Consider the following 19,356-nt stretch of genomic DNA (forward strand, 5'->3'; position numbering starts at 1 on the left):
TTTAAATCTGGTGTCTCAATGAATATAAAGTGAGGGAGAGGTGTGCTTCTATTTTAAGACACGAACCACTAGCCCAAGCCTCAGCCATTGAGCTTAATTTTGTTGATAATAATTTTATTTCATGGATTTATTTCACACTTCTCATCTGAGAAGTCAAAAGAGCTTGTGATTAAAATTGACAAAATACGCTCATGTGGCTCAGCCGCTTGTGAGGGGCCTGGTGCAGCTGCAGAAGAGGGCTGAGGGAAGGCTTCTCCCTCAGAAGATTTTGGAGGGAATCCTGAGGAGATTCTGAGGAGACTTGAAGGCCCAGAGAGAAGAGAGATCCTGAGGGGATTAGAGAGGTGGAAGGAAGGGACATGAAATGTCTACGGAGGGCCATGGAGGAGACAGTAGCCTCCATCCTCTGCCCTGTCTCCCTCAGCGGCCAGGGAGTGCAACAGAGCTTGGGGTTGAGACTGCGTGGAGCCAGAAACAAGTCTGAGAGAGACTTTTAATGGCTCACGTTTGACTTAGCTACATTATTGCAGTCCGTCCACATCTGTTGCTTTGAGACTTCCCAGGTTTGGGGGGGGGGACCAGGGGGATTTTTTTTTTACATGAAATATACAGGTTTTTGTGGTTGGTTGGTTGGTTTATTTTATTATTATTATTTACATTTTGGGGCTGTGCCAAAGCAGAAGGGTGGGCTAGATCCTTTTGGGTAAGGGATCAGGCAGACAGTGGATGGCAATCCCCCCCCCCAAAAAAAAAGCTCCACATTTTTTTGTGTCTGGATTATTTACACTTCTTGAAATATGGCAACCCTATTTAATGTGATAAATTTTATATATATATCCTATCCTCTTTTTCCCTTCCCGAATTGAATAAATCCTGGTTCACATCTTCCTCTGAAGGGTTTTGCAAACCCTGTTAGGAGGTTGGAAGCAAACCTCTGTTGAAGAGAAATAGAATTTGTTGCTCTCTTTTCTCCCCTTTATTGTTTGTTTGTTTGAAGTCATTTCTGCACCAGGTAAAGTAATTTTAAGCCCTCAATCACGCCCCCTCACCAACCTGTCCTTTATTTTGCCTGCCAAATAAAGCACTAAAAGGCAAACCAGATATTTAGAGCTCTGTAGATTACTGTTGCCTAGTGTCCAAAACAAACACTCATCAGTAGCACCTCTGAATTCACTCATTGGTTAAAGACAGTGAAAAGCAAGGTGAAGTGGTGAAGCAAGGCTGCGTCCTGGCTCCCCCTTTTAAAAACTTTTATAGTAATGATTTGGTAGTGGCGCCCTCCCTGTGGAATGCCCTCCCATCAGATGTCAGGGAAATAAACAACTGACTTTTAAAAGACATCTATTCAGGGAGGTTTTTAATGTTTCATGTTTCATCGCTTTTTTATCATTATTATTAATATTCTGTTGGGAGCTGCCCAGAGTGGCTGGGGAAGACCCAGCCAGATGGGCAAGGTATTAATAAACGAAGATGATGGTGATGAAGAAGAAGAAGAAAATTTCACCTCTACAGTAATTAGGAATAGAAAGATCAAAGTCTTGATGTAGACAGATGAGTTAGTGCTCCTCTCCCTTTCCCGGCTGGACCTCAAAAAACTCTTGGAAGTGATCAGCACATACTGTAAACAGGAAAAGGTATCTATAACTTACTCTAAGACCAAGATTATGATTTTTAGCAAACACAGCCCTAGATTTAAATGGTGCAAGCTATAGGACAAACTTGCTCACTTAGATATCTGGGTGTACTCTAGTGAAACCCTCGCTTGGAATTGTCATATTTAGGCAATGAAAGTCAAAGCACATAAAACTGATAGGGGCACTGAGGAAGTTCTATTTTAGCAGAAGGCTAAAAGGGAAAAAACCGAGCCAACGCTCAGCAGGAGCGGCGCATGCATCCTCACTTGACGCAGTGGCGCATGCACCCAGGCGCATGGCTTTGCTCAGTTGCTGCCTCGTGCTCTGTTCTGCTGTGAGGCAGCTGGCCCTATGTGAAGAGGGAGGCGGGCAATGGCAAAGAAGAAGAGAGGCGCCCCCCAATTTGCCCACTTTCTTCCTCCTCTACCTGGGCTGCAAAGGTTTTTGAGATCAATGCAAGCTAAAAAGCATTGCGGGGGGTTGGGCTGGATGACCCACAGGGTCCCTTCCAATTCTACATTTTTCTGAAAAACACACACGCGAAACCCAACTATGGTCCCTCTGCAGTCCTCACCCCAAGCAACTCCCCAGAAAGTGTGCCTTGTCTTGCTACCTATGGTTTTGGTCTCCTGTCCACTCCCTCCCCCCAATCTATTCATATTCCTTTCTCCCTAATCTCCAATATTACATTTTCCTCTGGTTGAGACTTAAAACAGAAAGCCCTAATTCCCAACTGTGCTTCTTGTTGCAGTCCTACTGTCCATGCAGAAGTAAGGTCCTATTAGATTCAGCACGGCTTACTCTTAGGTAAGTGCAGTCAGGGCTGCAGCCTTTGTGACTGAAGTTTTGGGTCCTTTTTAGGTTCAGGATGTCACTGCTTGTACACCCACACCCACCCCACTCCCCACAATATTTGAAAACGTCAGCTTTGTACTTAAACACAAATTGGCCGGGAACTTCATTGTCTGTGTCTTTATTAATTTATTTAAAGAACAACAAACTGGTGATTGCTTTAACTTTTTGATATGTGGTGATTTGAATCATGAGGATGAATTAGAAGAACTGATGAGTCTTGAGTGAGTCTTGCTTTGGAATTGAGGACTTTATTAGATTTTCTTCTGCCTTTTCATTTTATTTTGTTCTAAGGGCTTCAGAGATAATGTGTAAGCGTGGTGTTAGCTCCCTAAAAGAAAAGGTCAGCAACTCTGGGGAACCTTCCTAAAAAAGGTCGGAGGGATCTTTTGCACCATGGCGCCTGATATGCTTAAGATGGCCCTGCTCAGGAGCCCAGCTTGTCACCCCTTACCTGCAGAGCTAGTAGCTTCTCACCCTTTTTCAAACACCCTCCCCTGTGAAGTCTTCCCTCAGACTCCTCTCTTCTCCCCTCTCTTTTGGAGTCCTCGGTGAAGCCGCTGCTGCCCCCCAGTCTTTGAGCTGCCCCCCTGCCCCAAAGAGAGGTGCCCCCTCACACTGCCCCACAGGAACCTGGGAAACACCCTGTGGGCTGCCCCAGAGGCACCATTCGCCTGGGGAGCTTGTAGCCAGGGCTGCTGCAACAAACAGCTGCCAAGCCTTTGGGAGGCAGAGATGTGAGAGGGCATCAGAGGAGGGAGATAAGGAAGAGGGATAGAGGCCAATGTTGCCCACAGCACCCCTGACCATCGTTCAAGGCACCCCAGGGTGCCATGGCACACTGGTTGAAAACCACTGCTCCATGGTGTTGAAATCTGGGGCTATGATTTGAACTCCATTAAAGTTACAGGACTTTGAAGGTGCTACACCATTCAATTCTCATGCAGTTCCACCTCAATTTAGTAATCTCAGCTTCTACCGTGTGGCATATAATGCAAGAAATTACTGCCCAAGTACTTTCATTGATGTTTGTGCTATAATTACAGGCTTGCTTATGCAAAACCATGTTTTTCTTTAAAGAGAGATACTGCCCAGTTGCTCTCCTAGTACCATCGGTATGCATAGTTTTGTTTATTTATTATTTACAGAATGTGGAGCCCAACCCCCGTCACTAATTATCTCTGCACACAACACAACAATTTAAACTGCCATTACCAATAAAGACCAAAAGTAAAATTCAGCTAAGATAATGCTCACCAATCTATCTGTTAAATATTTTAAAGAGCATGGCTACATTGCCCCATGCATAACATACATATGTACAACCAGTTCAGAAGACAGGGCAGAAAGTTGCAAGAGGACAACCCCAAGGGATATGCAATCTAAGCTTTAACATGGGTAACAACAGAGGAAGGGGTACATCGGGAAGCAATGTGTAGTTGTTTCAGTTACTCATCTTAGGTTCTGTTAGGGGTAAGGATAGGTAGATACAAACATAATTTCACATTATGGTTCTTGCCAGCTCTTGTTGCAAATCTTCTCCTTCACCATGAAAGTACCCAGCTGCATAGATACAACTGCACATTTCAAAATTAAACAATCCTAAAAGATGTTTATGGGGTAGAAGGACTATTTCATTTGAGAGGTAGGAAGTGAAATGAATATATTAGTGGAACAGCTGAATGCTTGAGAGAATTTCATTGTCAGTTGAATTCCTTGGCAGACACGGTACTGAGGCAGCAGTGACCCCTGCCACCTCATTTAGCTCATGTATGTTCACACCAAAAACTTTGCTTTAATTTTAAAATTTCTCCAGTTATGTAAGGCCAATAATCTCTGGTTAAGATAAGCCACTATTGCCTCTTCAAAGTATAATGAAAGATGTGTTGGGCAGAGATCCAATCATGTTCACTTTACAAAGATTATTTTTTTTAAAAAAACGTTTTCTGTCCTAGGCTTTTAGGACATTGTACCTGATAGATATATAATGGTGTAGCTGTAAATATGGCAACCACATGGAGACATTTTCAGAGTACGGAGGTTTGGAGTTGCAAGGAAACCAACCTTGTAAAGTGTAAAAAGTGCTCCACCCACTGGTGTGAACAGACAGCATTCAATGTGGAAACATATAAAAGTGTACCAATGTATATAATATGAAGAAATTTTTATTGTGCTGTGGGGTATGTGTGTCTGTGTGTGAGACCTTGCAACATTTCAAGTGTTCGAAACCACTGTCTTTTAACCTAAACAACCTCACAGGGTTGTTTGTGGATAAAATAGGAAGAGGGGAGAACCATGTACGGCAGCTTGAGTTACTTAGGGGGAAATGGAATATAAATGTAATAATAAATAAATAATAAAATAGCTAGCCAATACAACAAATGCCAGTTGAAGCCGTAGAAGTATAGATTGACAAGAAAATATGGACTGTAGAAACATACAGATACATTTCTACAATACGGTGTGGTAGCATGAATAAAAGAATCAAAAGAGATTCACTTGAGGAGAAAGACATTGTAGCATAACTCAGGCCCCTTTCAGATGTTCACAGGAGCACAATGAACACATGATAGGCTTTCTTCAGAGTTTATAATGAATAGATGTAGGGTAGGACAGAGGTCCTTCACCCAAAAAAACCCTCACACGATAAAGAAAAAGAAGGTGGAACAGCTTGAGTGCCTACTTAAGGCAACTTACCAGCTTTAGAAATGCTTAGCATGAGAAAATGAAAAGAAAGACAAAGGAAAACAGCCATCTTATATCAAGACAGGAAAATGGAATGAAAGAAAGATCTGTAACTGAGAGGCAGAGAGGTATAAATCACATGCGTAAAAGTGAGATGTTATCTTAAATAAATGAACCGCTGTAGCTAAAGCGGAAAGATAAGCAGAGACAAACCTGGCATAGCCAACTGCAATATTATTCTTACCTGTACTGGCACTGGTGTGTAAAAAGTGGGCACCCATGCCAGATCAATTGTACACAGAGTGACAGAGAAGAAGTGGCTGAATGCCACTCTCAAAAATGACCTTGATTATCATTTTCAATATCACACACCATTGCATGGCAAGATTTAGCATTAAATTCAGGTAAATTGTTGCAGTTCTGAAAGTAACGAACTGATTATGCATCGCAATGAACGTGGGGAGATGGGCTACCAAGCATAAGCAGAGTCTGCTGGAGCAGCCCAATGGCCCATCAAGTCCAGCATCCTGTTCTCATCAGATGCCCGTGGGAAGCCCACAAGCAGGACCCACAAGAGCACTCTCCCCTTCTGTGGCTTCCAACAACCAACATATGGAAGCATGCAGCCTCTGAACGTGGAAGCAGACTTGTCACGGCCAGTAGTCGTTCATAGAATTTAACTCCATGAATTCCTCTAATCCTCTTTTGAAGCCATCCAGGTTGATGACCTCCCCTGTCTCCTGTACAAGTAAATTCCATAGTTTAACCACAGAGTTAAACTGGGAAAATTGACAGAGGAACACTACTTGTGGTAGGTGATCAAATTTAGGCATTTCATGCAGCACATTATGAGTTAGCTGCCAAATAGATAATAGGCTCCAGGTAGCTGTATAGGTTGTTTAAAATTGTTCTGCAGGCCAAAGCCACATTTTTGCATTATATCTGCAGCTTTCATCCCGTCAGTCATTAAAAACTGAATTCCATTAATACATTTGGGAGCATACCTCTTTACTGTGATTTTGGTGAATGGTATGTCCAGATTAGTCTATTCTTTTCAGAGCTGTGACAATTCCCCTAAAAGTAGCCAAAAGACCTACAACCAACCAGCTCTCCTTTGCCACCCTGTTCACTATTGATCTGACATAGGTTTCTGATTCAACACACCATCAGTAACTCATTTTTAAAAGCACTTTTTGGATGCTGGCTAGCCTACTGTTAGGATCATAGAATCATAGAGGTCAAAGGGACCCAAAGGTCATCTAGTCCAACCCCCTGCAATGCAGGAATCTCAGCTAAAGCATCCATAACAGTTGGCCATCCTACCTCTGGTTAAAAACCTCCAAGGAAGGAAAGTCCACCACCATTGTAGGAGTCTGTTCCACTGCTGAACAGCTTTTACTGTCAGAAAGTTTTTTTCGAATGTTTAGTCGGAATCTCCCTTTTTGCAACTTGTAGCCATTGGTTCAAGTCCTACCCTTCAGAGCAGGAGAAAACAAGCATGCCCCCTCTTCCAGGTGACACTCCTTAGATATTTGAAGATGGCTATCATATCATATCTCATCTCAGTCTTCTCTTTTCCAGGCTAAACATACCCAGCTCCTTCCAGTGCTCCTCATAAAGCTTGGTTTTCAGACCCTTGATCATCTTGGTTGCCCTCCTCTGCACACATTCTAGCTTGTCAACATCCTTCTTAAATTGTGGTGCCCAGAATTGGACATAGTACCCCAGGTGTGGTCTGACTAAGGCAGAATAGAGTGGAACTATTACTTCCCTTGATCTGGACACTATACTATTATACCAATAATAACCCCATCATAATATTCATTATAACAATACCAATTTATAAAATAATTATTAATACCAATCATTCAAATACCAAATTATATAATTTAGTTAAGTTGGCCTCCCGCATGCTAGATCTGATGATTTGATGTTTTTCTTTATTTCTGTGTTCCAAAATCTTATTAGTTTCAATTACAGTGGTGCCCTGCAAGACGAATGCCTCACAAGACGAAAAACCCGCTAGACGAAAGGGTTTTCCGTTTTTCGATGCGCTTCGCAAGACGAATTTCCCTATGGGCTTGCTTCGCAAGACGAAAACGTCTTGCGAGTCTTGTGATTTTTTTTGCTCCCCCCCCCCTTTTTCTAAGCCGCTAAGCCGCTAATAGCCTCTTAGCCGCTAAGCCGCTAAGCCTTTAATAGCCGCTAAGCCGCTAATAGCGCTAAGCCGCTAAGCCGCTAATAGGGTTGCTTCGCAAGATGAAAAAACCACTAGACGAAGAGACTCGCGGAACGGATTATTTTCGTCTTGCGAGGCACCACTGTACATTCTGGTCATAATAATAATCTCTTATACAACAACTGCAATATTAATAACTTCTATTTGTGTTGACAATTAAATGATTTATAAAACTACAAGTGAGGAACTCAAAGCATATCCTTGTTCTTCCTTTGTGTGACTATTATTCTGTCCATGGTGTTTCTTCCTGTCCTTGTAAGATGTTATGTTTTTCTTTCCCCAATTATTGCTGTTATCCATCATGCCTTGGGCGGAGCTGATATCCCATTGTTGTTCCAGAAATTTCTCCATCGCTCCATCCCATGCTTCGTTGGTTTTTTTTTGTTTTTTTTTTGCACCGATAAATTTAACAACAGCTGCAAAAATTACTCTGTCCCAGTAAATAGACTTGTCACCATTTCCCCCTCTGCCTGGGAAGAAGAGTTGTCTATCGAACTGCAGATGACACAATAAAGAACCTTATCATTTCCTTCACAGACTCCTTTCACCCTTCCTTCCAGCTGAAGATATATGGCCAATTATCCTTCCAATTAAATTAAATTCCAAATCCTCTTAGCATTATTCAGTTCACTTCATACATAATAAAGGATGGGGTAGAGTCAGCTCTAAGTTTCCATCAGAAAATTTTTGCAAAATAGAGCTTCTCTCCCTTTTTCCTTTTTACATACACAGTTCTTTTTGACATTATATTCCATATTTATAATCCAAGTTCTTCCCTCCTCACTTGTACAAATTTAATTTGAACTAACATTCAGAGGAGGGTTGCTGAATCATGAATATAGAGAAGAAAACTTTAAATAAAGAAACCGTAGGCTCCCATCCACCCCACTGTCTTTTGCACCGAATGAAGTCTTATCCCAAATTCAGACCTTAAAGTCCTTGCAGTTGATTTGTTCTTCAGTTTGTGATCTCATCCCTTCCAGCATGCACCTGTACTTTAGTCCAATTAAGCTCTAATTAACAGGAGAACTTCTGCTTCTTAATGGCAGCATTGGAGGGTTTTCACCAGGTGAGGTGCTTTTGCACTCAATGCCTCCCTACCACCTGCATTCAATGCCAGAGCAAGAGCCAGGTATCGAGACAAACTGCGAGTGAAGCCCATTCCCCCCCATCCCTGGGGGAAATTTGCAATATTGATTTACCTTCAATCATTCTTGTTTTTCCTTCGCCTATGATCTTCCACTGTCATGGGAGCTGCTTCCATTAAGGCAGAGTGAAATGGAATAGAAGCCAACATGTTAGAATGTTTTAGGGATAAAAGAGGCGGTTTGTATTGGTTTTCAAAAGAATATAACAGAAAAAAAGAAAAGAAAAGAAAGAGAAAAAGATAATCCAAAATAGCATCAAATCCAAAAATTGAGATTCTATGAATCTTGTGACTTCCCCCCATCTTGTCCCTGGTTACTTCAGACTTTCTTTTCAACTGCATATCAATACTATTCCAGCTTTTCACACCCCATATTACCTATAAATCCTCCTTAAGTTACAAGTGTTCCTAAAATCCTACCAATGTTTTCACCTGTTTACAATAATTTTGTAAATACATAATAAACATTTCCCATTCTTTTTTATATTTGTTGAAAGTATTGCAACCAATCTGATACTTGTTATTTCACCTCTTCAAATTCCTTTAATTTTACCTCATTTTCTACTTCTGTTAGCAGCTCTATAAGTTGGCAAATTGCTCCTCATATTTACTTTCTTCAATGAAATTACCGTATTTTTCGCCCTATAGGACGCATTTTTTCACCTCCAAAAATGAAGGGGAAATGTGTGTGCGTCCTATGGGGCGAAGGCATGCTTTCGCTGAAGCCTGGAGAGCGAGAGGGGTCGGTGCGCACTGACCCCTCTCGCTCTCCAGGCTTCAGGAAGCTATCCGCAAGCCTTGCAAGCCCGGCGGGAGTTCCCGCCGGGCTCCCTAGGCTTGCGGATAGCAGCCTGTTCTGGGGGCTGGGGTTGGGGAAAGCTCGGGCCTAGGGGGGCAATAAATTATTTTTCTTTATTTCCCCCCAAAAAAACTAGGTGTGCCCTATAGGGCGAAAAATACGGTACTTCTAGTGGCGAAAGTCACCATGGTGTTTTTTGTTTTAACATATCTTTATATTTCTCCCAGACTTTAATAATGGATTTTCTTACAATATGATTCTGAAACCCCTGCGTACTTTGATTTTATTGTACCATAAATACACATGCCATCCAAATCTATTATCATGTCCCTCTAGATCTAACAGGTCTGTATTTTTTAATGTCACCCACTCCTGGATTCAACAGATGCAGGATGCCTCATAATATAGTCTTAAATCTGGTAGAGAGAAACCTCCTCTTTCAGAAATAGCGAATCAGAAGCCAACATTTTAGAATGTTTTAGGAATAAAAGAGGCGGTTGGAATTTTGAGTGGGCCATTAGAATGTATCCAATTTCACTTTGCACCTCTTAGGTATGTGACAAGGCAGTCAGGTGGATAATAAGTGAATCAGTTTGAACTCGAAGCTTCAGTAGGAACATGGGAAGTTGTATTGCATTGAGACAGATCATTGGTCTATCTAGCTCAATACCGTGTATTCTGGTTGATGGTAGCTCTTTGGGGTTTCATATAGGAGTTTTTCCCAGCCTTACCTGGAGATGTTGGAAACTGAATTTAGGACCTGAATGCAAAGTGTGTGCTACTTTCTGTAGCCTATAGGTATGAGCTGGAGGACTTATGGATACTTGTTGAAAGTGTCTGTCATGCAGGGAGCACAGGCACATGAACTGCAGGGGCAGGGGAACCCTGTCATTGGCACATAGCCTTTTTTGATCATGAAAGAAGGCATTCTCAGGTGATATCCAGACAACTTGTTCTGACATTCAAATGCTAATCTGCAATGTGCCTCGGTTGTGTAGATCAGGTGTTTTGTTTTTGTTTATAGAAAAAAGAACACACTTCCATTTCTCTGGAGCCAGAAGCTGGATCAAAGGCCTGTTATCAGTTGCAATAAATGCTGTTAAAACTTTTTGCTGAAGCAGAAGAATGGGATCTACTGAGACACCAAGTTCCTGGAAAGATTGTTCTATCATAGGCAACAGCAGATAGCCAAAAATAACCCAGGCAACTGATAAAAAACTGACAACATCCAGATTGTCACATTTACTTGCCCTTTGCTGTTCTGGCAGGTTATGTTCTGATTAGTATGCATAAACATATGTAGAAAGGTCGGGTAAAGGACAAGCGTAAGATGGTGAATGGTGAATGGCTGGTTTGCAGGTGATGGGTAGAGGGTGTTCTGTGATGTAAAATCATAGGAAAGTTGCAACATACTGACTTGTGACTCTAGAACAGACCTAGAACAAAAAAATAGTATCTATCCCATGCTACGTCCAGAACACAAGTTACCAGCTGTTTTGTTTTTCTAGTGTAGCAAGACCCCTGCCACCAACACTATCATATCCCAGACTGTGAAGCCCAAATAGGCGCCTAACTGGGTAGCAAAGTGTGAATGCATGAAACAGAATCACTATATTGTGGCTATAAATTTTTGAGAATCACTATAATGTGGTCTAATTTTTTAGGAGAGTTACATTTAGTGGAGATTACACTTCATACTTCAGTTTTTACTCATTGATGAAACTTTTTGCTTTTGTTGAAAGGAAACTGACGGCACAAGGGATAGAAAAAGGATGGAAAAGAATATTGTTACTACAGTTTATACTTGGGAAAAAAGGGTAATTGCCATCTAGGTTTTACTCAGAGTAGACCTATTTAAATGAATTGACCTAAATTATCCATGTCAGTTAATTTCAGTGGGTCTACTCTGAGTATGACTAATATTGGCCACAACACATAATTTTTTGGGGGGGTTTTTAGTGGTGGTTTGTAAATGGACTGATAAAACACTGCACAAATAAATAATGAAATTATGTGTATCACAGCAAAATTGCTTTTGCAGCAGTGTTTTAACAATATCAACTTGTGGAATTGACACATACAATAGTAAGTGGGCTACAACTCTACTCTCTTGCAAGTCTGATCTGAAACATTCTTAATTATTTGAACTCAACTTCCCCAAATTCAGTGTGGGTATACATGCAGCTAAGGCAATGACTAGGGATCACCATTCCTGCTAGCCAACTCTAATGGATGACAGCACCCTGGCTCCAAGCATTGAATCAGTGATATTCATCAATGTTTAAAAGGGAAAAAATAGCAGGATAGAAGTCAGTTGAAGCGGATGTCAAGTGGGAATGTAAATAGTGGGAATGTAAATAGCATCAACTTAAGTGGGAATGTAAATAGCATCAAATACACATTCAACTCAACTGCAGACATCCCCCATTTATGCTGAAAGATCCTTAGGCTAAATAAAACCAGTCCTTGACTCGCTGATATGATGTGCAGGTTAGGATAGGAACCAAAAACTCTGACTCAGCCCCACTGGGTTACACTTTGAAATTCACGACCTTGTTTCAGATTGGGATTTAACGTAGTGAATTTCAAACATTTGCACATATTAAATACTGGAATTGTAAAGGTAGTAATATTTAAGCAACTTGCTGAACTATGTGGGACAGGCTCATGCAGAGCTCGTCTAAAACCCGGGGCGGGAGTCCTTGGTTGTCTGGGAGGAACAAGCTGTTATTGGCATGACAGTGTAAGTCTGGCAGGCCCAGGGCAAGTGTACGAGGCTGCCCCACTGCTTTGTAGACCACCTTATTCTTTGAATTTGCTTAAGAATTGCCACCTCAGAAATTCATTCCATCTTCGTAAGGGTCTCCTCAATTATACTCAGAAATGTAGGCATTATCCATGTCACAAAGAAGTTCTGGCACATCCCTCATTGCACATAGTTAGAAAAGGTCAACTTGGGCCATTTTAACACCCAAGTTAGGAAGAATAATGCCGCCTATTCTTTGTTGCCAAGTTGGCCCCTGGTGTTTGGAACCAACCACTACTTTCCATGTGATGATAGTTATGATGAATTGACTTTTCCTTATTGACAAAAGTCATAGGTTCCCTTGACAATAGAGGTATTACCTTTGGTCAACCAGGCTTGAAAATTGAGGACAGAATTATAGTATAAATACAGCAGGTAAAACTGCTCATTCTTCACCTTGGTGACTTCACTCCTGAAAGACACCAACGCAAAGCCAAGATGCATCTCCAGGTTGTGACCACTGCTCTTCTTGTCTTTCTCCTTTGTCCAGATGGGAGCATCTCGGTAAGTCTGTTTTTGCACTTAAGGGAGCCATGTAGGATATTTCAATACTGCTTAGCTAGATATTCAGTGAGTTGCAAGTGCATGTTTTTGTAGGACATAAATGCTCCTTGAGGCAAGATCGTATGAAAACTCCCTGCATTTAGGGGCTATTCTACACATGGGATCTAAAACCTACAATTAAACTTAAGGGATCAATTTAATTGTAAATGTTTTCCATTTGGATAAAAATGAGGGAAATTCACTTCCTTTTAGGATTCTACACCATGGAAAAATGGAAGGAGCTGGCATAGAAACTATAGCTTCCTGAATACAAAGGATAACAATGGCAGCACAAGCCTGTTTTGTTTTGTTTTATTTTGTTTAATAGGAAGTAAGTCCCAATAGGTTTAAGAGGATGTATTATCATGTAGTATGCATGGGATTGCATCCATAGTGACAAAATGTGTTTTTCACACATAAGGAACTTTATTCAGAGAAGTTTAGTCTCCAAGTCTAGTGTTTCATCCTTCTTTGTGCTAACAAAATAGAGAAACTGAATTCATATAGCAAAATGTTTCAAGCCTCCTGAAGGCAGAAGCTGAAATGTTCTGCATATATGAATTCAATATCTCGGGTTTTGTTTGATGCACATACTCACACACATGAGCTGGGAAAATTTCCTGTTTGAAACCCTGGAGAGCTGCGACCAGTAGGTGTAGACAATACTGAGATGTATGGGGCAGTGATATGGCTCAGTATAAGGCAACTTCCTATGATCCAATGGCTCTGAGATCAGGCTCAGAGGCCTTCTCATTGGCTTGACCTTGAGAATGAATAGGTTGGTGGGTTCTAGGCACATAGCTTTCTTGGTGGTGGAACTTCCTCCCAACAGAACATTTTTTTGGCTTTCTGAGTTCAGATCTTTAAGTGAGCCCCAGAGATCTCTCCATTTTGCAATGCTTTTGAGTGAACTGTTGCTGGCTTCAATCTTTTTTATATATTGCTGCTGCTTCTAATAATTTCTTTTATGGATTTGCTGTATTCTTTGTTTAAAAGAAGGTAAAAATTATTTTGTCCTGTCCCAGAAATTCAGCCAGACCAGCTGAGCCACCACTTGAATCAGCTTTTGTTGAAGGGGTGGAGGGGGGCTGATGGTATTTTATTTGTCTTAAGAGGCTTGCAGACCAATCAATCTAATTGCTGTTTTTGTTTTTAAATTTAGGCCCCTCAGCTTGTAAGTATTACAAATCTTTTATGCATTGAGAGAACTGAATGACTAAAAAAAAAAAAAATCCCCTTTAGCTAAAAATGGATGTCATTTTCATGTTTCTAGTGGATAAATAAAAGGGTTTCCAAGATTCCTGCATGCTTGGGAACATCTGGATGCTGGCTAGGAGCCATGTTGGTTCAACACACACCCTCTAATTTCCAAAATTGTTTTCAGGTCTAATAAAGCGATTAAAAGAAAAAATAGAATAAAATGAGAATTTGCATACATGCCCATAAATGGATTTCTGCAGTTTTAAAATGTTCTACGGTAAGGATGTGGGACGTGGGTGACGCTGTGGTCCAAACCACAGAGCCTAGGGCTTGCTGATCGGAAGGTTGGTGGTTCAAATCCCCGTGAGGGGGTGAGCTCCTGTTACTCAGTCTCTGCTCCTGCCAACCTAGCAGTTCGAAAGCACGTCAGAGTGCAAGTAGATAAATAGGTACTGCTCCGGCGGGAAGGTAAATGGCGTTTCTGTGTGCTGTTCTGGCCAGTAAAGCGAGATGAGCACCGCAACCCCAGAATTGTCTGCGACTGGACCTAATGTTCAGGGGTCCCTTTACCTTTACCTTTACAGTAAGGATGAGGGGCCATACTGAGAGGTGATCAAGCATTTGACTTTCAAGATCATAAGGATTATAAGAACACAAAAATATCAGGCCAGCATTATGGTCTCATAGTGGCCAACCAGATCCACATAGGAACCCTGCAAGCCAAACCTAAAATATAGTGTGGTGGTGTAGTTACTGCTGTGTAGTTGAAATGGTTAAACTCGTTAAAGCACCTTTGCTGCATGACATGGCCCTAATACAAAAACAAATACTTTACACAAAGTATAAGAAGTTTTAATTTCTGACATTTTAAAATGTCTTTTTGATAGGTCTAAGATTTAAAGGCTGGGCAAATTTTAAGGACTGTAATGGGACGTTTAGGGTTGACCTGGCTGAAGCCGAAGGGAGGTTGACTGTTCTTCTTGGCTGTACCCTTATGCCTTTTCTGCTGGGGCAACTTTCACTGAGACTACAGTGTAGGGAAAAGAACAACTGTTTCCCCCTGAATACCATGGTTGTAGTACTTGAAGGTATTTGAAACACATATTTGATTTAGATGATATAGGGCATTGCAACCATTTTCCTGTTATGGCCTTTTACTAAAAGAGTTATGGGAACACTCCTGAGAAGGAGATTTTTATGCCAGAAGTGTGCCCAATTTTCTATACTCCCACAAGGGTATTAAAGGTTGTTAACTAATGATAAATTGTTTAAAAGAGATGATTGTAGCAAAATCAATTTCCTCCTTTCTGTTTCAGCTTCGTGGTTTATTAGGCGTAAGTATTGCACATCACTTTTAACGGGAATATCATTAATTATTTTTTAAAAAACAACAATATTGAGCAATCAAATCAACTGCATGTCATAATTGCCCACAACTGTTTATCCCAGATGCCAGTTGCCTCTCGTTTCTGTCAATCACAATCTGTCTTTTAGGATCAGGCAGTCTTGCAGAGGCCACAGGCAAAAGTGATATGAGTTAGATAAGGATAGCTGGGATGATGCATCAAGGAGGATGGTGCCACTGACAATATGGGGGGGGGGGAGAGAACTTGCCAATATTTTTGTTGTGATGCCAAGGTTTACAGCAGATAAAGGATCTTTTATACAGCCTATTTGCTCCCTTGCATACTCATAAGAGTACCATGGTTGTGATCCTTGAAGGTAGTTAAAACACACACACCCCACAAACACACAAAGATAGATGAAATGTGCCTGTGGCTTTAACATAAGAAGTAGGTTGCCCTGGACTAGTTTGGCAGTGTGAAATAATCAAAAAGTTCACTATGTTTATCATGTTCATGAAACATGAAGGAATAACATATTTCTTTATCTTGTTTAGGGCACTGATAGCAGACGTGTGAGTATTGGAAATCCTCTATGTAATGCTTAATGATCCACAACATCCTTCAGTGGGGGAGGGGCCTTGTCCTTACTGCAAGATATTGCTGATTAGTGAAGTGTCCCTCAGTATTGGCTGATGAGATTCGTGCCACAATACTGCTGCATGATTGAAATGGCAAAAGCATGCTGGCTGCATGACATGGCCCTTATACTTGCAAAAACAAATACATAAACAAAAGTGTTGTGTGAAGGCATATTACGTTATACAAAAAAAAGGGGGGGGGACCCAGCCTGTTAGGTATCTTATTTTTGATCACCTAGTTAGTGAGCCCTGGGTCTAAAAAAGGTTGAAGATACCTGATGTAGTTATGAATGCCAATGCAGCACTTTCCCTACTATGGCTATTCACTGCACAAACTACCCAAACACTTCTGGGAAAGAGATTTTTATGCCAGAAGTGTGCCTGATTTTCTATACTCCCACAAAGGTATTAAAGGGCATTAAAACTAAGGAAACATTGCTTAAAAGAGATGTTGATTGTTTTCCTCCTTTTTTATTGAATTGCTCCTTTTTATTTCAGGGTGGTGGTTTACTAGGCGTGAGTATTGCATGTTACTTTTAATTGGACCATCATTGATTGTCACCGGGGGTCAACAGGGGAGGAGGTTACAGTGATGCCTAGGTTTACACCAGATGAAGTATCAAAAGGGCCACAAAGAATAACAGATTGCATCATCTGGGGCTTCTGTAGTTGTCTCTCTAGCAACAGGCCGCCATTTGAAGAGCTTCAAGTCCAGGCAATGACGCTTTCTGAATAGGGAAGAGATTCCATGTAGGCGAGACATATGTAGAACAGACAGTAAAGCCCTATTACTGTGCATAAAAACAAAAAAAAAGTATGTTATATTTGGTCACTTAGTTAAGAAGTGTCCCTCAGGTCCTAGATGCTTTTTATTGTAACTGAAGTGATCCACCAAGCCATTCTAGGCTTCCATTCAAGTAGAGGATAATTAATTGCCATGTAAGCAGTAGACACCTAGCCTCTCTAGGCAGACTTTGATGTGTTCAACTATTCATAAGTTGTGTTAGAGACCTTATTTAGGGCCTTCTTGGTAGAAATGGGAGTACTGAAAATCCTATGTAATGCCTTAATGATCCACAACATCCTTCACTGGGGGAGGGGCTTGTGTTTCCTGCAAGATTTTGCAGATTAGTTCATTTCTTTCTAACATATTTCTTTATCATCTTTAGGGCGTTCTTGGTGGAAATGTGAGTATTGGAAATCCTCTATGTAATGCCTTAATGATCCACAACATCCTTCACTGGGGGAGGGGCTTGTGTTTCCTGCAAGATTTTGCAGATTAGTTCATTGAAGTGTCCCTCAGTATTGGCTGATGAGATTTGTGCCATAATACTGCTGTGTGATTGAAATGGTTAAGGCATACTGGCTGCATGACATGGCCCTTATAATGTGGAAAAACAAATACGTAAACCAAAGTATTATGTGAAGGTATATAATATCATACAAAATCAAAACAAAAACAAAAACCTGTTAGGTATCTTATTTTTGATCACCTAGTTAGTGAGTCCTGGGTCTAGAAAAGGTTGAAGATACCTCATGTAGGTTATGAATGCCAATGCTGCGTTTTCCCTGTTATGGCCACTCACTGCACAAACAACCCAAATATTTCTGGGAAAGAGATGTTTATGCCAGAAGTGTGCCTGATTTTGTATACTCCCACAAAGATATTAAAGGGCGTTAAAACTAAAGAAACAGTGCTTAAAGGAGATGTTGATTGTCTAAAAATTGATTTCCTCCTTTTTATTTCAGGATGGCGGTTTACTAGGCGTGAGTATTGCAAGTTACTTTTAATTGGAACATTATTAATTGTCACCGGGGGTCAACAGAGGAGGAAGGGCATAGCCATTCTCTGCAAACCATGATCAGACTTCCTGTTGTTTTTAAAGACACTTTGTGTTGTAATCTCCGAGCCTAGTCAGAGGAATGTGCCATACTCCAGGCACCCGGCTCCGATTACTTTGTTGACCTCCCTGTCCAGCGACTCCCGGCAGGAGACAGACGAGGTCTCTATCGGCGATTCTCCTCAAACGTGAGAAGAACACACCACTCTCCCTCCTCCCTGTTTTCCCCAGGAGGGGGAAGAGACAGACAGAAATGTATTTACATGCCTTTATTTCTGTCTATGCAGCAGTACAGAGAAACATGTCCGTACTCTTCAAACAACTACAGCAGAGAGAGATAACTCCACCCCTGTACTTCCAGTACATGTCGGGTGACACACTGAGCTAACATCCGGTGCTCAGTACAGTGAATAGGCTGTCCCTTTGCTCCCACGGCACAGCCACAAACATCAACATCCTGTTTGGCTTTTCCAGCCAGCTGCAGCTCGCTGCTGCATTGCTCCTTTTCGTAACACTTTGAATGATATGTCAGATACAATCTGGCTGTATGGTCACAGGTGGAAGTCTGACATTGGCTTCAAAGTTCTGCATACTCCTTTCTCCTTTCTATCTCATAGTAGTGGTTTACTAGTGTGAGTATTTTATATTACTTTTAATGAGAGAGGGAAATACGTCCAACCTTTCAAGATATTTAACACAGAGAAACAGAAAGAGTGAGAGAAATTAAAAGTTATTGTGGCTTTAACATAAGGAGTAGTTTGTCCTGGAGCAGCATCATTACTGGTGAAGGGTGAGTAGCAATGGCTGCAAAATGGAAAGCAGTCCCAATGGTAGAAGTTGCAAAGTTGCTTTGAGAAATGCTGTTCCAATGAAACATCAAGACTCCTTGGCTGCAAAGCTCTGTCATCAGGTCCAACGAAATTCAACAGCTCTAGGAGTTATCTGGTAGGTCTATCAGGCTTCAAAGTTCTGCATGCTGTTACAGTGATGCCCAGGTTTACAGCAGATAAAGGACCTTGTATACAGCCTACTTTCTCCTTGCATACTCATAGCAGTACCATGGCAACAATCCTTGAAGGGAGATAAAACACCCCCCCCCAAACACACAAAGATAGATGAAATGTGCCTGTGGTTTTAAACATAAGGAGTAGGTGGCCCTGGACTAGCATCCTAAGAGGGGAAAGATCAATGAGGCCTTCTATTGAAGAAATTTGACATAAGCGAGACCTATTTAGAACAGGCAGCAAATCCACATTTGTCTGTGTGAAATCATCAAAATGTTCACTATATTTATCATTTTCATAAAACATGGACTAACTTATTTCTTTATCTTCTTTAGGGCCTTACTGAGGGACTTACTGGCGGAACTGTGAGTATTGGAAATCCTCTATGTAATACCTTAATGATCCACAACATCTTTCACTCAGGGAGAGGCTTGTGTTTTGGGCAAGATTTTGCAGATTAGTTCATTGAAGTGTCCCTCAATATTGGCTGATGAGATTTGTGCCACATTACTGCTGTGTGATTGAAATGGTTAAGGCATACTGGCTGCATGGCATGGCCCTTATAATTTGCAAAAACAAATACGTAATCCAAAGTATTATGTGAAGGTATATAATATCATAC

General features: G+C 41.2%; 1 protein-coding gene and 1 long non-coding RNA gene across 2 annotated transcripts in view; both read left to right on the forward strand.

Annotated features, from left to right (window-relative positions):
• The first annotated feature begins 842 nt into the window (after window positions 1–842).
• On the forward strand, window positions 843–7,077 carry LOC307221781. The gene is made up of 3 exons (XR_013841509.1): window positions 843–1,634; window positions 2,386–2,441; window positions 6,753–7,077. It is a non-coding gene; the product is annotated as an uncharacterized lncRNA (long non-coding RNA).
• Window positions 7,078–14,662: 7,585 nt separating this feature from the next.
• LOC307221726 (uncharacterized protein) overlaps window positions 14,663–19,356 on the forward strand; it is a 36,228-nt gene continuing 31,534 nt past the window's right edge. The window contains exons 1-3 of the mRNA XM_079986510.1: window positions 14,663–15,239; window positions 15,806–16,405; window positions 19,070–19,099. Of these exons, the coding sequence (XP_079842636.1) occupies window positions 16,205–16,405; window positions 19,070–19,099 (231 nt within the window). The 5' untranslated portion in view covers window positions 14,663–15,239; window positions 15,806–16,204. The remainder of the gene's footprint in view (window positions 15,240–15,805; window positions 16,406–19,069; window positions 19,100–19,356) is intronic.

This window comes from Podarcis cretensis (genome assembly GCF_951804945.1).
Source record: "Podarcis cretensis genome assembly, chromosome: 8".
NCBI classification, from domain to species: domain Eukaryota; kingdom Metazoa; phylum Chordata; class Lepidosauria; order Squamata; family Lacertidae; genus Podarcis; species Podarcis cretensis.